The 20,350-nt window shown below is 45.4% G+C and overlaps 1 protein-coding gene across 2 annotated transcripts; it reads right to left on the reverse strand.

Annotated features, from left to right (window-relative positions):
- Window positions 1-625: 625 nt before the first annotated feature.
- On the reverse strand, window positions 626-19,482 carry UPK1A (uroplakin 1A). Of its 2 annotated transcripts, XM_061596635.1 has the most exons (9): window positions 19,318-19,482; window positions 15,621-15,802; window positions 10,898-10,999; window positions 9,865-10,065; window positions 8,370-8,444; window positions 5,187-5,294; window positions 3,694-3,873; window positions 3,404-3,487; window positions 626-979 (listed from the first exon to the last, which is right to left on the reverse strand). In XM_061596635.1, exons 3-9 carry the CDS (start codon window positions 10,958-10,960, stop codon window positions 935-937), a joined length of 756 nt encoding a protein of 251 aa, XP_061452619.1. In that variant the 5' UTR covers window positions 10,961-10,999; window positions 15,621-15,802; window positions 19,318-19,482; the 3' UTR covers window positions 626-934. The 2 variants fall into 2 exon arrangements, with proteins under 2 accessions (XP_061452619.1, XP_061452618.1); XM_061596634.1 differs by lacking the exon at window positions 15,621-15,802 and having other exon boundaries at window positions 19,318-19,481.
- Between the last annotated feature and the right edge of the window lie 868 nt (window positions 19,483-20,350).

Genomic DNA, 20,350 nt, shown 5'->3' on the forward strand with positions numbered 1-20,350 from the left:
TTACAATTACTTCTCAAAAGTAATAAAATTACTGTTTGTTCTATTACAGTCAAAAATGTAAAGAAATTACTCACTGGTTCCTCAAAAAAGTAATAAATTACAAGTAATTTGTATTTTGTAATGAATTGCTTCCAAGCTCTGGGAGAAGGTCATCAATTGCACATCGTTTACAGACTGAAAAACAACAGCTAATACCCATGGTATACCCTAGATTGATTTCCGTTCTAGACATGGACCAAATAAGTAAACCTTGGCAATTTCCACTCCTATTTCCATCAGAATTCTCCAGCGTCCCTGAGGTGATCTACATATAGAATTAGGTGGTGGGAAATTAATTGCCGTTGCTATTGTTAGAACAATTGGGAGTTGGAATCCCATGATCTACTGCAAACCATCATGGGATATATCCAGTGTAAGTCCTGCTCAGAGTAAACTCATTGAAATTGATGGACATGATTAATTTAGGTTCAATAATTTCAATGGGTCTACTCTGAGTAGAGATCTGCTGGTGGTTTCTGATATACCTTCTTCTGCCCATCCCCTCAACTTACCTCCAGCTGTGAAACAACCCAGATTAAAATTTATATTTCTCAAAAAGAAAACACGCAAGTGAACAGTTGCTCTTTATGGATTTCAAATAGTATTTATTGTACATTTTCATTTTTTTTAAAAAAAAGCTGCACAAAAGAAGGTTGGGAAGATTCCTCCATAGGACAGAATGGCAGAATTAAAGATGTCTGGCAGCAACACCAGCCAACCACAGGCAAGTTGCAGGGAGTAGATCAGCGTTGGAGGACATACTATGGTGCAGCATAACACAGAAGGAAACCCCATGGCGGGTTCCTTAGGAGGATGGATCAGGATGCCTTGCCCTGCAGAGGGTGCCACCCTCCCCATCATAGGGGGCAAACTCATATCGACCAGCTGGGGTTCCTTACATTGTGGCGTAGTGGTATATAGCCAGAAGAACAACAGGACACTGTGGAAGAGACATCATCATGTAACAAATACCACTGTGCCCCTCCAACAGGGGAAGGGCGGTGGCTCATTGGTAGAGTACCTGCTGCACATGCAATCCCTGTCATCTCCAGGTAGGGCTGGGAGAAACTACCGCCTGAAACCCTGGAGAGCTGCTGTCAGTCAGTGTGGACAATGCTGAGCTAGATGGACTAATGGTTCCTAACTATGTTATTACATGTTTTTACACCAGGATTAACCTGGCAAACCTGTGGTTCTCCAGATGTTGCTGAACTACAACTTCTATCATTCCTGACCATTGGGGCTATGACGGGGAGTTGTAGTTCAGCAACATCTGGAGAACCACAGGTTAGCCGCCCCTGTTTTATGCCTTCCTCCTCCTGAGGAGTTGAAGGTGGTATACATCATTCCAGTCCCACCCACCTTGTCATTTCCGTCCCATCCCATCCCGTCCCATCCCAATTTTATACTGACAACAACCATGACATGGGCCCTTAGGGAATTAGTCAGGTTCATGGAGGATAAGCATAGCAATGGTTATACCAGCCTTTCCCAACTAGTGGGCCACCAGATGTTGTTGGATCACAATTCCCATCTTTCCTGACCATTGGCAATGCTGGCTGAGGCTGATGGGAGTTGTGGTCCAACAACATCTGGGGGCCCACTAGTTGGGAAAGGCTGGGTTATACCAAGTGTAGGGAATCATTGGCCCTCCAGATGCTGCTGAACTACAACTCCCATCATCCATGGCCATTGGCCACGCTTGCTAGGGCTGATAAGACTTGTAGTTTAGCAAATCTGGAGGGCCAAAGGTTCCCCACCCCTGGATTAAAGAGTCATCATGATGGCTACATGAAACTTCCAGAGTCAGAGGCAGAACGAGTCCAAATACCAGTCACTGAGGAGCAACAGCGGGAGAGGATTGATGTACCCATGTCCTGTGTGTTGACATCCCTGGAGGCATCCAGCTAGCCATTGTGGGAAAACAGGATTTTGGAGTATGTGGACCATTTGTTTGATCCAACATGACTGTGACTGTGATTAACTTTGCCAGGTAGGATAGACCCAGGGTGTGTGATAAGCTCAGTGTCACCAGAAAGCTTCACAGAAGAGAAGAGACTGGGTCTCCTTATTCCCAGGGCGCTGCACCAAACTGGGTGCCTCCAGTCTGTCAATATTTTGGTGAAGGGGGATTCAAGTGCATACCAGAACTTTAGGTTTGTACTTTTAAAGTGGATTAAAGGGCTCTGTCACCTGAACATAACAAACCCACTTTAAAAACAACAGACCTCTTGCGTTTTAGAAAATGGTGGGGAAATTAATTGAAAAGTGTGGGATCAACAAATTATTAATGGGACAGCATGTAAACACTCTACAAGCAAATCAGGATAGACACAGGATGAATGCTCATTGTCATATAGCTGCCCAATAGAACAAAGGCTCAATAAAAACCAGACATAATCTAACCATCGTGAAAAGCAAATCAGGATGAATGCTGAATAAGCAGGTAATCTGGAAAAGCCCACTGGCTTTCTCTCTCTCAATATAAGAGCCCTGCTGGAACAGGCCAAAGGACCATCTAGTTGACCATTCTGTTCTCACAGTGGCCCACCAGATACCTCCCCACAAGCAGGACATGAGTTCAAGAGCACTCTCCCAACTAGTGATCTCCATCAACTGGTATTCAGAGGCATATCGCCTCCGATTTTGGAGGCAGAACACTGTAGCAGTTAGGGGGCACATTCACACCGTACATTTATTCCACTATTATTCTACTTGAAACAGTCATGGTTTTCCCCCAAAGAATCCTGGTAAGTGTAGTTTGTGAAGGGTGCTTAGAGTTGTTAGGAGACTCCTATTCGTCTCACAGAGCTACAATTCCATGAGTGGTTGAACAGTCAGTTGCTCTTCCCAGAGAGCTCTGGGAATTGTTGCTCTCGGAGGGAAATAAGAGTCTAACAACCCTCAGCAACCCTTCACAAACTACACTTCCCAGGATGCTTTGGAGGAAGCCATGGCTGTTTATAGTGGAATAAATGTATAGTGTGAACGTGCCCAGGGTTAGTACAGTGGGGCTCCTCTTTTCAGTGGCCCGCTTTGCGGTGTTCCGCTACTATGGCGGCTTTCCATCAGAGTAAGGCTCCACTCCTACAGCACTTGTTCCATTTTTATGGCATTTTTCAGGCGTTGGGCGCCATTTTATTGATGGAGTTCCGCTTTTCGGCGGGTTTTGCTTTTAGGCGGAGGTCTGGAACGTCACCCGCCGTATGAGTGGGGCCCTACTGTAGCCATTAATAGACTCATCCTTCATTAATTTGTTTAATTCCCTGTTAAAACCATCTAAGTTGGTGGCCATCACACAGCATCTACTGATAGCAAATTCCTCTTGCTTCCTTCCCAAACAAGCTCTTCAGCTCAGACTCACCGTGAGCATAAGGATGGCAAAGCCAAACCAAGAGACGCCCCAGGCGTAGCTCTGCACTGCATGCTTGATGTGCTCAAAGCAGCCCTAAAGAAGGAAGGAAGGAAAACCAGACATCTTCTTGGAGAGGAGATGCTGAGAGTGCCACTACCGCCCCCCAGGTTTTGGTTAGGGACCCAAAGACGGCTCTCTTCATCTAGTTACTCCAGTGCAGGCACTTCAAGATTTGTCATGAAGATGCCCAGGAACTGGGGAGGGGGCAACTTCAGGAAAGATGCTAAGGACCACAGTACCTTAGTGTTGATGTAGTCAACATGGCCCAGTCTGCAGCCCTCTTCGTTGATTATGATGAAGTTATGATCACGCTTGCAGCAATAGAAAGGCCAGGGTGCCACCACCTCTGGGTACCTGGCTCTAAAGACTGAGGTGTAGTTCACCCAGTCCATGGGATCATTGGTGCCACAGCATTGTTGCTAGAGGTGGAAATGGGGAGGGGGAGGGAATCATTCAGGTTAGTGTTAATACCTCTGATTTCAAGAGCCATCTTGGAAGAGGACCCCTTGCTCATGCTTTTCACCCTCCCCAGCTGCTGTGTTCAGGGTTGCTAGACATATTTTGGGAGAGACCATAACTCAATAAAATAGCATATGCCAACCTTCCCCAACTTGGTGCCCTTCAGGTAGGTGGACACCAATTCCCATCAGCTCTAACCAGCATGGCCAGTACTCAAGGATGATGGACGGTATAGTCCAAAACATCTGGAGGGCACCAGGTTGCAGAAGGCTGGCACATGTTGGTGCATGCAGAAGGTCCAGGTTCAATCCTTTAAGTTTCCAGTTGAAAGGATCAGATGATGGGAAATTCCCCTGTTCAAAACTTTGGAGCAGGTGTGAGGAACCTTTGGCCCTCCATCATCGCTGACTGGCTGCTGGCCATTGACGATGCTTGCTGGGGCTGATGGGAGTTGCAGTTCAGCATCATCTGGAGGGCCAAAGGTTCCCCAGCCCACCTTTGGAGAGCCAAGATGGACAAACAGTCTGACCTAGTGGTATAAGACCGCTTCCTATTCAAGGGAGTCCTATGCCAACATGAGATCAGCTGGCTAGCAGCAGCTCTGCACACAGAGTCTCCATCCACTACCAAACAGTATTCAGTTTTGTCACTAGCCCTGTGCAGCTGTCTTCAGAAACATGGATGCGCCATGTTGCTGGTGCCTCCATCAGTTATGGCAGGATTCCATGCTGGGAGGTACACTAGAATGAGGTTATGCAGCCTTACACCAGGGATGGATAACCTATTAGGCTCCAGCTCCCATCAGCCCCAGCCAGTATAGCCAATAGTAAAGTATGACGGGAGTTGTAGCCCAGGAGAGCTGCAGGTTCCTTATCTTTGGCCTACATCATGCCAAGGCAACATCCCTTGTGCTGCTTGATGCAGCACTAGCAAATGAGCCTACAGGAACGGCACAGGAAGTGCTGTAGCTCAGGGGCATGTACATGGTCCCAGGTTCAATCCCCAACATCTCCAGGAAGGGCTGAGAGAGGATCCTGCCTGAAACCCTGGAGAGCCACTGCCAGTCAGCGTAGACAATACTGAGCTAGATGGACCAATGGTCTGACTTGGGATAGGGCAGCATCCTATGTTTTGTGGGGCAGCAAAAGAAGTTTCTGCTTTGCCGCCACTGTCTGGGAAGCAGAGCGCTCTCCTTGACAAGGAATTGCAAGCTGGCCAGCTCTGGGTGGTTCTGCTCAGGTGAGTCATGGCAGGTTGGCCTAAGGCAAATTACCTCCATCATGAACCGATCCCACATACGGGTGAGCTCCCGGCCTTGGTAGGAGTCGGCTGAGTAGAAGGTCAACATCTGTTTGGTTATTAATCTGGAATTTGAAACCACCTGGGGTGGGGAAGAGAGAGAAAATGTTGGTCAGCCACATTCCCCAACACCCACATCTTTACAAGATCCATATATTCGAAATATTCCGCTTCCCGAGAAATTGAATTGTGTAAATACAGACACACATACCGATCTCAGCAAAGAGTTTCATTTTTTTTTTTAAATGGCAGAAATAATAGGCCTCGCCTTCCATTAAACAATCAAAGTGTTTCCATATGGTCACATCCACACTATACATTGAAAGCACATGGCTTCCCCCCAAGAATAATGGGAAGTGTAATTTGTTCAGGATGCTGGGAATTGCAGCTCTGTCAGGCTAAACTACAGTTCCCAGAATTGTTGAGATGTTATGGAGAAATAGAGCTGTGTGTCATCAGCATATTGCTAACACCTTGCTCCAAAATTCCTAATGACTGCTCCCAACAGCTTCATAGAGATGTTGAATAGCACTGGGGAGAGAATAGTACCCTGTAGAACCCCATAGCACAAATGCCAGGGGGCTGCAGAACACTCACCCAATGTTACTTTCTGGACATGTGCCTGAAGGTAAGGGTGGAACCACCGTAATACAGTGCCTCCAATATCCATTCCATTGAGTCAGTCCAGGAGGATATCATGATCATTAACTACCACTAAGATATTGAGCAGAAGTAATAGGATTGCACTTCCCTGTCTCTCTCACAATAAAGGTCATCCATCAGGGCGACCAAGGCTGATTCAGTTCTGAAACTAGGTCTAAATCCAGATTGTGATGATGTAGATAATCAGCCTCATCCAGGAATACCTGCGTACAACCACATTCTCCACCACCTTTGCCAAGAAAGGGGTGTTGGCAACTGGTGTATAGTTGTTCATTGGGTCCAGTATGGGCTTTTAAAGAAGTGGATGCACCACCGTCTCTTTAAGGGCAGTGGGCATCACACAAAGATGCATTTACTCTACCTGTGACCAACTCAGTCACCCCTCTCCATATAGCTTTAATAAGCCAGCATGGACAAGGATCTAATGAGCAAGTGGTCATGCATCACTGCAAGCATCTTGTCCGCATCATCAGGTCCTATTTATTGGAATAGATCCCACAATACTGGGTTTGATGTTGCATTGGACACCTCGGCTGGACTGCCACACTAGTAGCATCTAAATCACTGAGGAGCCAAGCAACTTTGTCCTCAAAGTGTTTAGCCAGCCAGTTACATCTGGACACAGTGTGCTCCAGAGGTCCATCCCCCTGGTCAGGAGTGGTCAACCTCCGGACCACACAGAACAACTAAGCTGGACAGCTCCTCAAGGACTCAATGGAGTCAGCAAAGTAGGATCACTTTGCTGACCCCAAAATCATGTGGTAGGCCGGATTGTGAGCCTGAACATGTGTTTGGTTGGCTCCAGAGTGAGATCTACACCACTTACGCTCTAGCCCTCGCCCAGTCTGTTTCATCAACCGCTGTTTCTCAGTATATCAAGGAGCAAAGTGGGCTCCATGGCACCAGAGGAGGCCCTCAGGAGCAATCACATCAATGGGTCTACGAGTCTCACCACTACATAGTGAGATTAGGACCTCAACAGGCTCACCTGCTTTATCCACTGGAAAATCCCACAGAGTGGTCAGAAATCTATCAGATTCCATCAGTCTCTGAGGGCGGACCATCCTAACTGGTCCTCCACTCCTGCAGGGGAGAATTGTTGCTGCAAGACCAGACCTCACCAGGACGTGGTCTGACCATGATAATGGGGTGATTTCCAAACCACCAATTTCCAGAATACCACCCTCTCCACATGGAGAGAAGACCAGATCAAGGGTATGCCCTGCTCTGTGTGTTGGACCAATGATCATTTGAGACAGGCCCATAGTTGCCATGGAGGCCATGAACTCTCGAGCTGGATCTGTGGCGGCTTCAGCATGGATGTTGAAGTCACCCCAAACCAAAACCACTGTTCTAGGTTCCTCCAGCACCACACCTGAGACAACCTCTGCCGGCTCGGTCAGGGAGGCTGTTGTGTAATAGGTGGGTGGTACACCAACAACACCCCTAACCTGTGTCTTTGGCCCAACGCTAGATGGAGGCCCTCCAGTCCCACTCCAGTCCCTAGCTCAAATTGAGAAGGGCAGATGAGGCTAAATCAGGGGTGGGTAACTTTTTTTGGCCAGAGGGCTGCAATCATCTTTGGCCAACCCTCTGTGGGCTGCATGCCAGCAGCGAGCATGTACACTGCATATACACACACAGGACACACATACAGTAGGGCCCCGCTTTTTGGCGTTCCACTAATATGACAGCTTTCAATGAGAGTAAGGCCCTACTCATACGGCGCTTGTTCTGCCTTTACGGTGTTTTTCGGGCATCGGGCACCATTCTATTGAATGAGTTCTGCTTTTAGGCGGGTTTAGCTTTTAGGCGGAGGTCTGGAACATAACCCGCCGTATGAGTGGGGCCCTACTGTACAGGCGCTGTGTAGTTCTGCTGAAGAGGAGTTATGCCCCCTCCCATTATTATTATTATTATTGTTTATTAGATTTGTTAGTCGCTTGATCCCTGAAGGTCCCCAAGCAACTTACACAATGTTGAAACAAAAACAGATAAAACACACAATAAAAGCATAACAATAAACAACAAGAAAGCAATAGCAATAACACCCCCATGCAGCCACAGAAAGGTTTAGCAGCATTTTAAAACAAAACATCATCTGAATCTAAAATGCCTAGGAGAAAAAGTACTCCTTTACCTGGTGCCCAAAAGATGTCAATGGAGGCACCAGGCGGACCTCATTGGAGAGCATATTACACAGATAGGGAGCCACATGATTAGACTGATCATCTGAAGAGTGAGGAGCGGGTGATTTTCATCCCAATCATAGTGCTGGGCTGGGCAGAAAGCCTGACATCTCTCTGCTCAGCCCAGTGCCATGATAAGAATTAAGATCATGGTGACGGCTGAAAATTATGTTGGGGGCTGACGGGCCAGAGATTTACCACCCTGGGCTAAAATACAGTTCAGACCCACTCTTCCTCTCAAACTTGACAGCCAAGCCCCTGCTAGTGAAAGGCTTAGTTGGAAGAGTCCCCATTCCTGCACTTACATAATCACGGTGTGTGTAGGACGTGATGCAAGATGCACACTCAAACATGTAGACAACCAGAATCAGCACCAGATACTGAGGATAGGAAAAACAAATAGGTTGATAGTGAGATTACCAACTGCTAGGGTTGCAGCAAGCCAACCTTTATTTATCTATTTATTTAAAATATTTCTATCCCGCCCTTCTACCCTATAATAGGACAATGAGGGCGGCTTACAAAAATAAAATCAAAAACGTACACAATAAAATTGTAAACAATAACATCACAAAAACATTAAAATAAATTAAAATACATAAAATACAATTAAAATACATAAAATACTATATACACACACATATAGGGAGTGGTACTAAAGGGGACTACAAGGGTAAAATTTAACGTAGAAGGCATAAAATCAGTGTCAGGCTCCACCTTGAGTCCCTCCCAAAGGTTCTCCGGAACAAGATTTTAGAAAAAATCATGGAGGATAAGGCTATCAGTGGCTTCTAATCCTGATGGATATATTCTACCTCCACTGTCAGAGGCAGCATGCTTCTGAATATTTATTTATTTATTTATTTATTTAATTTATATCCCACCCTTCCTCCCAGCAGGAGCCCAGGGTTGCAATACCAGTTGCTGGAAACTGCAGGAGGGAAGAGTGCTATTGCCTCAGGTCCTGCTGACTGGCCACTGGGAGAACAGGATGCTGGACTCGTTGAACCACTGGCCTGATCCAGAAGGCTGTTCTTATATTCCCTTCCCAAGAGAGAAAAGGACGGCTGGAGACCAAAAAGGTTTCCAGGGAATTCAAAATGATGACAATTGTATTGACTAAAAGTGCCGATATTGGAATATCATAAAAAGTAGGAATCCTACCCCACCCTACTACAAATATGAGCCCCAGTACCACCATACCATATGATCCCATTTAAGAAGCAAATGCCGGGCCAAACAGGAACATCTTTGTCTGGCCCCAAAGCCGCTAATAGTGGCACAAGACACATCTCTCTGGGGAGAGTATTCCATAATGAGGGAGCCACTACTGAAAAGGCCTGTTCTGTCCTCTCTCAGAGGGGACACATGAAAAAGGGCTGCAGATGACAAATGCAGGGTCCAGGTGGGTTGATGTGGGGAGAGGTGGATTATGCATCACAAGCAACAGCTCTGTCTTCCAAAGCATCTTCAGTCACAGCAACATGGGAAGCTGCCTTGTGCTGAGTCAGACTATTAGTCCACCCAGCGCAGTACTGTCTACACTGACTGGCAGCAGCTCCTCAGGGTTTCAGGCAGGGAAACTCTTCCAGCCCTACCTGGAGATGCTGGGGATTGAACTTGGGACCTTCTGCATGCAAAGCAGATGCTCTACCACTGAGCTAGAGCCCTTCCCATAGGCAGGGGAAGAGTGTCAAAGATGTCTCTCCCCTGCCCCCAACACAGCTGAGAAGTGGTGGGAGACTTCATCTGGGGGAAAAACATTCAGGAGCATCCCTTTTTCCTCCTCGCTTTACTCACCAACAATACCATCAGGCGGTTGCCACGCACGAGGCTGATAATGCCAAAGACGCAGACGCAGAAGAAGCAAAAACCAGTGAAAATGGAGATCCAGGCACCCGCATAGACGTCGTCTTTGCCCGACACTCCCATAATGGGGTACACTTTGTATGGATCAGCTGTTACCCAGACAGATTCGGCATAAAGTGCCAGTCCTGCAAGCTGCACAGATATGAGAAAGTTGTTATATAGGAAGTTGCCTTATAAGGAGTTTCAGACTATTGGTCCACCAGCCTTTCCCAGGCTTGGATCCTCAGATGTTGGACTACAACTCTCATGATCCCTAGCCAGCATGGCCAATGCTAGGGATGCTGGAAGTTGGGAGTCCCAACGATATCTGGGGGCCCAAGGTTGAGAAAGGCTTACATCCCAATACTGTCTACTTGACTGAAAGTGGTTCCCCAGCCTTCTAACTGGAGATGTAGGGGATTGGAGACCTTCAGTAGGCAAAGCTCATGCACTATCACTAGGCTATGCCCCCTCTTAACACAACACAAGTTCTGTTAGTAGAACTATAGTGAACCAGGTTACCCCATCACTAGGGATGGGATCTGTTGGCTGTTGCTGTTGCAAAAGCATTCTGTTGACCTAACAGACTGGTATCAATTCAAGTTTGCTCTTTGTCTGCTAGCTGCTGCTTTTACCGACCTGTTTTTTCTTCTTCACAAAAATATTGATATTAATATCAATATTTTGAAAGGAAATATCAATAAAATTATTGTTTTGAATATCAATATTTTAGAGCCAGATTTTTTTAAAAATCCATTTCCAAAAATAGCCACAGAAAATTGCTACATAAAAATCCAATCCGTGCAACAATAGAGAATAAGTTGTTGTTGTTGCGAATAAGCAAATTAATGGAAGATTCAGTATCAAATCCAAATTGGGCAGAATTCTGGCACATGCCTACTCGCCACCCACATTTTACAGATTCTAAGTGAACACCCAGGCCTTCCCCTTCCATCTACAAATATCGCAGCTTCAGCACTCTTACCATGATAATCACATTGCCCATCACCAACAGCCCCACGACAAAAGGTGACCCCTTCTCCGCCATGTTTCCCAGCAAGAGTCCCCTGCACAAGCTGCTCAGATTCTGCAGAAGGGGAAAAAACACAAAAATAAAAGAATGAACAAGGTGATCCAAACAGGAACACTCAGAGCTAGGGATGGGGAAGAAATTTGATTCAGTTCACATTTGAAGCTGAATTTGAGAACCGAAACACAGCCATCCTTCAAACGTCGCACTTACCTGAATTTTGAGATGCACTTCTCCAACCAATGTTTACAAAAATCAATATATTAAGGGACAGAGCACCTATTTATGAAAATGGCATACAAATATGTATTTGTATTAGGAAAAACGGCTTGCAGAAACATATACGTTAATCAAAACTGTGCACAAAAATATGTTTATTAGGAGAAATTTGCACTAAAATGTTGAAGAATTTACATGAGGATTTTTTTGTTTTAAAAACTGAATTTAAGAACTAAATATAAGTTTGAAAAAAATGAGAAATAGAGAGAACCGAAATTGACAGATCCTTCCACCCTCATCAAAGCTCCTCCCACCAAGTGAGGAAGTGTTTGGGATGATGGTTTGCCTCCATCATCCCATATCAGTTTGTTTAGAGGACCAATGTGAAGCCAGCTTGGTCATTGCTTCCTCTTGAACATCCATACCCCACAACATCCAGAGTTAGAGGAGAGCAACTGACAAGCTTGCTCCAAGAAGTACGTTTGCCTGGCTAGGTCATGTGGCTTTTGGGAGAAGAGTCTTTTCAGTGTTGGCTCTGCTCATAGAATTTACAACTACAGGGGGAAAAAATTGGTTGACTTGGGCTTTTAGAATGAAATGTTAAGTTTTACAACATGTTTACTTTTACACTCTGTTCCTAGAAATTGGTTTTAGGATTTCACTAACAGTTTGTATAAGAAAAGCAGATTGTTTAAAAAAATTAAAAAATGATTAAATCCATTTGGTGGGATGTAACAGAGCCAACATGTGAACTGATATATGTATGTTTTAGAGTACTCCTCAACATTTCCGAGAGTTCGAAGGGCTCACGGCAGGATGCTCAACTGTTGCTATAATGGAGGCACAACAATATAGTATGTTTTCCATTCTGTGAATCAACTCGGTGGCCTTTTACCACTCCAACTCAAGACTCCATTCACCTATATGAAGTGGAAACAGCCACCACCTCTCTCAATGCCTTTTTCAGCCACAGGTTTCAGAATCTTCCCTTCTGGGCAAATTTTCAGGGACAGTATGTCAATGGTGGCCAAAGCCAGAGGCAAAAGTGGGCAGAAAAATGAATATGAATTTTATTTTTGTACAGTAGGCTAGTCTCTACAGACATATACACACACCCTTCTGTATCCTCCATTCAGGCAAGTGAGAAGCATGATCAGAATCCAAAAATACATTCCAGCCAGGCGAAATCAGTTGAGGGTGTGAAACAAGGGCAGTGAGAGATGTGCCCTGGGGGAGAGAGAATGTGGTCTGGAGAGAGTCCCAAGGGCCAGATAGAGAGGTCTGGGGGCCAAATTTGACTCCTAGGCCTGAGCTTATCATCCCTGACCTGTCTTGTACAGGGAAAGCTCTGCGTGATAAGGAGCAAATTACAGCCTTTGTCTTCAATAAGCACATGAGGAGGGCAGCAGGGGGATGACCATGTTAACTTCAGCATCATTCTCATTGCCTTCTCTGATGCATGGAGCGTGAACTCATGCAGGCTCCCCTGGGCTCCTACAGGAAGGGCGGGATATAAATCTAATAAAATAAAGAAATAAATAATAAAATCCTTTCGCCCTGCACGTTTGAGAACTCTAGAAAAACCAGGTTTATAAAATGTAAAGTGAGCCTCCATGAGGCCTGTACACAACGCTCAAGAGTGACAGCAGATCAGGGGCATTGTGAAAAACGATGACTCTGTTTGGATTCAGTTGCCTGGCACTGCTTGGAGAATTGGGCCCTTTGTTTTTCTGAACAACAACAACAAGTAAATCCTAACAGACATCAGCACTCCAAGGGTGCTGGGATAGCTGTCCAAGGATGTCAAGTACTGGCACCAGTCCCAGAACTAATGTCATTTTGGTTGCCAAGTTGACAATGACGTTATTTAAAATGCTTCTGTATTGCCGCTTGTGTATGCTAAGGCAGTGGTTCCCAACCTTTATGAGTATGGGACCCCCATTGTAACCTCAAAAATTTTCACAACCCCCACATGCTAACTGTTGTAATTTTAGTCTCTGTTAATCAACAAAATACATGAATAAGAGTTAAATAATGTCACTTTTTATTCATCACAGAAACAAATATGATATTTATTGCCTGCCCTTCACCAGAAGGTCCCAGGGTAGGTTACAGCAATATAAACAACTTTTAACAAATTTTGAAGGAAATTAAAGGAAGGAGATAAAACCACCCAGAGTGGTGAAAAGAGCTTGGTTGAAGGTAGGGCATTTGGACTCGGGTTTGAAGTGCTCCACCTGAATATAATGATGCCTCCTCTTCAGCACTTGGCTCAGGAAGCTCCATATGACAATTATATATGTCTAACAGGCAGAATGTCAATAGGTGAAGCTTTCCCCATAATTGTATTTCCTTACTAGAAAGGGCTTAATTTAATTTATGTTTACTTTCTGCCTGCTACACAGCTGTTAAAGCCACAAGAGCCCTGCTCTCTCCCAATGCCAACCCTAAACCATGCATAGCATTCAAGTTAAGAGTAAAAACAACAAAATTTGGGTAACAACATATTTTTAAATGAGCATATACGATCGTATAAAACACACTGAAAGCCTTGATAAACAACAACAAAAATATCACAGAGCATGTGCAATTTCACATTTCTGAAACTTATTGTACTTACCATTTTTTGCTCACTTACTGCCTTGGGTCAGCCACTAACTCTCAGCCTAACCTATCTCATATGGCTGTTGCTTGACTGAATTCTGAGTAGACCTGGTTTTGAATAGACCTGGTTAGGATGCCCCTCCCGCAAAGCAGTACAGCTTCAAAACTTCAACAGAATCTTAGCCTGGTCCGATTACCGTAATTTGGTTTACCTGGGGGTAAGTCTCATTAAATATGAAGAGACTTACTTCTGAGTAGACACGTATACATTGTGCTAGGCCAGCCTTTCCCAACCAGTGTGCCTCCAGATGTTGTTGGACCACAACTCCCATCAGCCTCAGCCAGCATTGCCAATGGTCAGGAAGATGGGAGTTGTGGTCCAACAACATCTGGAGGCACACTGGTTGGGAAAAGCTGTGCTAGGCTATGGTCTGAAGGCACATGAGGTCTCGTCAGTCTGGTCAGTGCCTGGATGGGAGACTGCCTGGGAACCATATGTAAGCCGCCTTGTGTTTCTATCATGAAAAGAAAGGTGGGGTATAAATGTAATAAATAAACTATACAGTTGATTTTTAATGAGTACCCAGGTGTGTATTCATGGGGGAGGGACTCCATCCTATTATTTTTTGGCAGGCGCCCTCCGACCAGGGTCCCTCTGTTTATACAGCCAGAGCCAATCAGCTTGATCTATCTTCCCTCACTGCTGCTGACAAAAGAGAGGGGGAGGCGTTGGAGCTTAAATAAGCCCAGCTGGCCCCTTCTCTTGATACACTCGCTTGAGTGCTGGGCTGCCCAGCTCGCTGCATGGTGGAAACTGACTGTGTCGGCTGGAGGAAGGGGGAGGTAGAGGGGGAGGGCTGTGCACATGTGCAGTGCAGGTTTGCAAGTTGGTGGCTCACAGACCAGCCATTAAGCTTTAAAATTAATACATAATTCTTCTCTTTGCTCTGTGCAACCTCCCCTTGGATGACTTCACGACCCCCTGAGAACCATTGTCCTAAGGCTTAAGGACAGACCAGGGATTTGTATGATGGGACATTCTTTTTAAAGGCTGCCCTGAACCTCTGGATAAAGGCAAGGTGTATATGGAACGAAACACCCAAACAACTGGAGCCCTGCTGAGCTTAGAGGGGAAGTGGAAGTTCCTGGCTGGGTCTGCTGCGCATCTCTCTGATTGGGGAGTGCCTTTGCCCAGGCATCCATTCTCACCCAGTTGGTTCCACAAAGGGCAGGTTGAACTGGTCAGGTTGGACATATCTACGGGGCAGCATTGCAGGGATTCCTGAGTGTCTCCATTGCACCACCGAGAGCAGTTTTGCAGGGAGAGGGAAGTGGACGGGTCAGTGTCCCACAACTCAAGCCTGTTTTGTAGAGTACATATTGCCGCACCCTCTCAAAGAGGGAACACCAGTTTTGTTACCGTATGGCAGCAAGCAGACAAATAGGCCCTCGTTCCTGGATGAGGCTCCCCAGAGGCAACTGTCTGGCCAGTGCTGGAAACAGGATGCTGGATGAAATAAGCCAGGAGAGGGAACAGGCAGTTTTCCAGATGTTACTGGACTTCAGCTCCCATCAGCCCCAGCCGGCATGGCCAAGGGTGAGTTGTATTGGCCTCGCAACATCTGGTGGGCCACAGGGTCCCCACCCCTGAGATAGGCTTATGTTCTGGGTTGCACACTTAGACATCACCCCCATTCCCCAAAAGCAAAAGACAACACACTGCACAGGCTAATATATATGTATAGACCCAGATTTAGATATACTATAATATAAAGAGGAATACATTTTCTTTATTTACTACATCTGTGTAGTGCCCGCAAAAGTAAGTACATGCTCTATGATGTTTACATCTCACCTGGTGAGCTGTGTGCCTGCTTGGTCTGTTGTCCAGATGTTGCTAACTGTTGAGGGGCAGCTTCAAGGCTCCCTGATGTGCCTTCTTTATCTTCAAACCGGACTTGGACTGAACAGTCTTTCAAGCACATGACACCCTTTCATAGATAATTGTCCACTGACAGTACGTCAGAGGATTGTCCTCTGTGAAGGAGGACACATGGGCACCTTACTCAGATCTGATCTAGCAGGGGTCTTCCTACATCCTGCTGTTTAAATGAGCAGGGATAAAGGGCAGAGGCCAGCCACACAGACAAAATACCACCTATGCCAGTGATAGGGAGGCTTTTTCATCCCAAGGGCCGCATTCCCTTCTGAGCAACCTTCCGAGGGCTACCTGCCAGTGATGGGACTGAAGAGACAAAAGCCGGCGGAGTGACCAGTATGTAAATGTTACTTTTGCACAATAAGCCACCTTCTATACATCCCTCTCTGTCCTCCACCCAAGCAAGGAAGAGGCATGATCAGAGCTCAAGGACACATTCCTGGCAGGTAAAAACACTTAGGGTGGGAAGCAGAGCCAGTGAGGTCCCCCCGCCCTTGACATGAGCCAAACAACTTCCAAGCATTACTAAAAGCGAACAGGGATGTAGTCATCCAGGGGCTCAGAGGGTCCTAGACCCTTTACTTTGTTGGGACCCCCAGCAGGGTTCCTATGTCTCCAGCATCCTGCAAGCCAATCAGCATGAAAGGGGAGTGTGTTAGCCACTGAGAAGGGTTTCTAACATGCTTCCTTGTCCTTTCCTGCTGACTGGAGCCAATCAGAGTGAAAAGAGGTGAGTCAGCCACTGAGAAGAGTCTTCTCAGTAGAAAACACTCTCCCCTTTCATGGTTATTGGCTGCTAGGGATGTCTGTTGTTGTGGGAGAAGGCATTAACAAGAATCTCCTCAACTCAGCAGCAACAAGGGGAAGAGGGGGCGTGGCTGTGACTAACACGAAGAGGCCCTGCACTTCTGAAGTTGCCGCTACACTGTTGAAAATAAATAACCAAAAATTAGCACAGGGATGCAAAGGGATTTAAGTATTTAAAAATGATATTCTGGAGGTATTTGTGTTCTGGCTAGAAGCATATCGAGAGTTGGCTACTTAGCTTGAAGCAATAATTGAAATCCAGGCTGCCCTCCTTCTTGGCCTTATCTAGGGATTGGGGGGAGGATTAGATCCAGTTCACATTTAAAGGTGAAGTTACTTAATTTGAAACAATCTACGAACTATATTGCAGCCATCCTCTGAAATTCACCCTTCTCTGAATTTTGCAGTGCAGTTACCCAGCCAAGTAGCGTACACAAAAATGCATTTGCTAGGGTAATATGGGCATACGAATGATATGCTGTTGAAATAGAATGCATGAAATTTGCACTAAAATGCTGATGAATTTTCAAGAGGACTTTAAAAAATTGCAAACTGATCTGGAAATGGGGAGAACTGAACTTAAAATTGAAAAAAGGAGGAGAAACCAGAATTGACAGATTCACCCATCTCTAGTGTCCACTGCCTCTCATGGTTTCCAAGTGGCAAGCCACAACATTGCCATTACAGTAGAAGCAACTGGCAGATTCTTTTAAACCCCGCAATCCTATGCTCCCTTGGTTTTCTTCAAATACACAGTTATAACATGGGGGATACTTGGCTCAGCAATATTACAAATGAGAAGGATCTTGGAATTGTTGTTGATTACAACCTGAACATAAGCCAACAGTGTGATATGGCTGCAAAAAAGGCAAATGCTATTTTAGGCTGCATTAACAGAAATATAGTTTCCCAGTCATGTGAATTACTATTTCCCTTTATTCAGCACTGGTTAGGTCTCAGCTGGAGTACTCCATCCAGTTCTGGAAACCTCATTTTAAGAAGGGTGTAGACAAACTGGAACAGGTTCAGGGGAGGGCAACAAGGATGATCAGGGGACTGGAAAGAAAGCCCTGTGAGGAGAGACTGAAAGAACTAAGCAGGTTTAGCTTGGAGAAGAGAAGACTGAGGGGAGATAAGATAGCACTCTTCAAGTACTTGAAAGGTTGCCACACAGAGGAGGGCCAGGATTGCTTCTCAATCATCCCAGAGTGCAGGACATGGAATAATGGGCTTAATTTACAGGAAGCCAGATTCAACTGAACATCAGGAAAAACTTCCTAACTGTTAGAGCGGTATGACAATGGAACCAATGACCTAGGGAGGTGGTGGGCTCTCCAACACTGGAGGCATCCAAGAGGCCACCGGACAGCTAGCTGTCAGGTATTCCTTATCTTGGATTCCTTCACTGAGCAAGGTGTTAGACTTGATGGCCTTATAGGGCCCTTCCAACTCTACTATTCTGATTCCTTTACCCACCCACATTCTTCCTGACAATAGCACACGCCTCCTGTGTGGGCCATGTGTAGGTTTTCAGAGCTTGGAAAAGTTACTTTTTTGAACTATAACTCCCATCAGCCCTAGCCAGAATGGCCACTGGATTGGGCTGATGGGAGTTGTAGTTCAAAAAAGTAACTTTTCCAAGCTCTGGTTTTGCTTGTATGTTTGCCCCCATAGAGCAAATAGGGGTTTGTGACTGGGAAAACAGCACAAGGGAACGGGTTAAACTAGTGACAGGAAACCTGTGGCTCTCCAGGTATTGTTGGACACCAAGGCCCATCAGGCCTAGCCAACATGGCCGATGGTCAGGAATGCTGGGCAGCATCTGGGTAAACGCTCCCATGTTATTATTTACTTTTTTTTTATGTGGGAGATCTTGACCACCAATCTGTCAACAACAAATCTAGTTACATCCTATGTTCCACATAAACATACTTAAGGAAACAGTGAATGTGTGCTTTGGGTCATGTTTGTAGAATTGCAACATTTTGGAACAGGTTTTTAGGATAAGGCAACAGAGATTAACTAAAACAAGAGTTGCCACCTGACCAGAAGAGCCAGCCTGGTTCAGTCTTGCAGCTTTAATAGCAGCATGATCTGACCCCCCCCCCCCGAACCAGCAGCTTAGTTATTTTTAATAGCATGAAAACAAACATGATCTCCCAGTAATATTTCCACACATCATGCTCCTATTAAAAAGCACAGCTAAAATGAAAAGTTGGCGACCTGACCTTAATATCCTTCATCAATTATCCTTACCCAGCTTAGTTTTTGAAAGCATGGTATCCATCCAATCTCCATTCCTTCAATATAGTTTTAGGAGAGTGACAACCACTAGCGTTTTTCTTTAGTCATCTGTACCACTAACAAGCCCTTTGCCACCAGCATCACATGGAGCCCTCCCATCCACCTCAATGGCAACTGATGGAGAATATGAGGCATAAAAGCAAGATTAGGGTAGCTTGAAGCCAGCTAGAGATTTTGCAACCACACAGACCACTTCCTTCATGTGAGGTTAAGAAGGCTAGATGGATCTATTTCAATACAAGCATGAAATGTCCTCAAATGAGATCTGATGCATCTTGCCTGCAAAAACTTTGGCTGTGTACACCCCGTACACTTAAGGCACATTTAAAGCAACACTTGCCACTCTGGAAGGACATTGTCAGTAGAAGCTACTATGCATCAATATGACCTCTACTCATAGATGGAAACCATCCCAGCTATTGAGTTGAGGACCTCAGCCCTGAAAGGCAGCAATTGCCCTTTCCACATCTTCAAAATCACCCCATTTACAGCCTATACTCACCTGTTAGCTGCACACAAGCCCGCAGTAACCCGTTCTGCAAGATACAACAATCTCAGGACTGCCCTTTATATATTTGCTCAGGCAAAAGTGAGGGGGTCAGAAAACTGGACTGGATTTTCTGGATTGGAGGCCAGAAGGACCAGCAGGGAAGGTTTGCCCTCTTCCTGTTGTCTCCCCTTGACTAGTTGATGCCCCACCTGTGACTGGGCTGACTGATCAGAACCAGTGCTGCTTTCACATAGTGGGATCCATCCACTGAGCAGTTAACTGGGGACAGGAATTTCCACTGCTGGGATCTTTTGGAAGCCTCCAAGAGGAGTGGAAATAATGTTGTCATGTTCATTTTTTAGTGGGGAGGGTTAGGATTTGTCTGGTTAATAATATTGCAGGATGAGTACTTTTAGTAATTCATGTTTTATTCTTTTGATGTTGCTTTAAACTTTTTGTATTTGTATACTTTGTTACAATTGTAAGTCACTTTGAGACACTTAATGTAGTAAGCGATGAATAAATGTTGTTGTTGTTGTTGATGATGATAATAATAATGAGTTGTCAAAGTTTGCTAATAAAATAGAGAACCTCAGTTTGCTAGCCAACATGATAAATGGCCTTATAATATTCGATTAACAGTGACATGCACAGATCTCTGACCTTGGTGAAAAGAAGCTCACCAGATTAATTTAGTAAAGTTACATTTTAGTATTTTGGCTTTTGACCCACCAAAATGAAAACGTTTGACTGATTCCCCAGAGAGTGATTTGGGGGGCTTCCAGATAGCTGCTCATGGTGGAATTGGTGCATACATACAGGGTTTTTTGTTCTTTAGTGTTCACATGATGTATTTTCTGCCAATTTAATCTGGATTTTCCTTTTCTAGGGAAGGACCAATAAGTTAAAATGACCTGCTGCCAACACCCTGTGTGGAACATAGGAAGCTGCCTTATACTGAGTCAGACCATTGGCCCATTTAGCTCATACTGTTTACACTGACTGGCAGCTGTTTCTCTCGGGTTTCAGGCACGGGACTTTCCCA

Source organism: Rhineura floridana, chromosome 15 (genome assembly GCF_030035675.1).
Source record: "Rhineura floridana isolate rRhiFlo1 chromosome 15, rRhiFlo1.hap2, whole genome shotgun sequence".
NCBI classification, from domain to species: Eukaryota; Metazoa; Chordata; class Lepidosauria; order Squamata; family Rhineuridae; genus Rhineura; species Rhineura floridana.

Bases quoted from the DNA above. Each gene is read 5' to 3' on its own strand.
- UPK1A (XM_061596635.1), bottom strand. From the start codon at position 10,960: ATGGCGGAGAAGGGGTCACCTTTTGTCGTGGGGCTGTTGGTGATGGGC. The intron at 5,295-8,369 runs GTAAGTGCAGGA...TCCCCACCCCAG, and splicing joins CCTACACACACCGTGATTAT to GTGGTTTCAAATTCCAGATT. The intron at 980-3,403 runs GTGAGTCTGAGC...TCTCTTCCACAG, and splicing joins TTGCCATCCTTATGCTCACG to TGTCCTGTTGTTCTTCTGGC.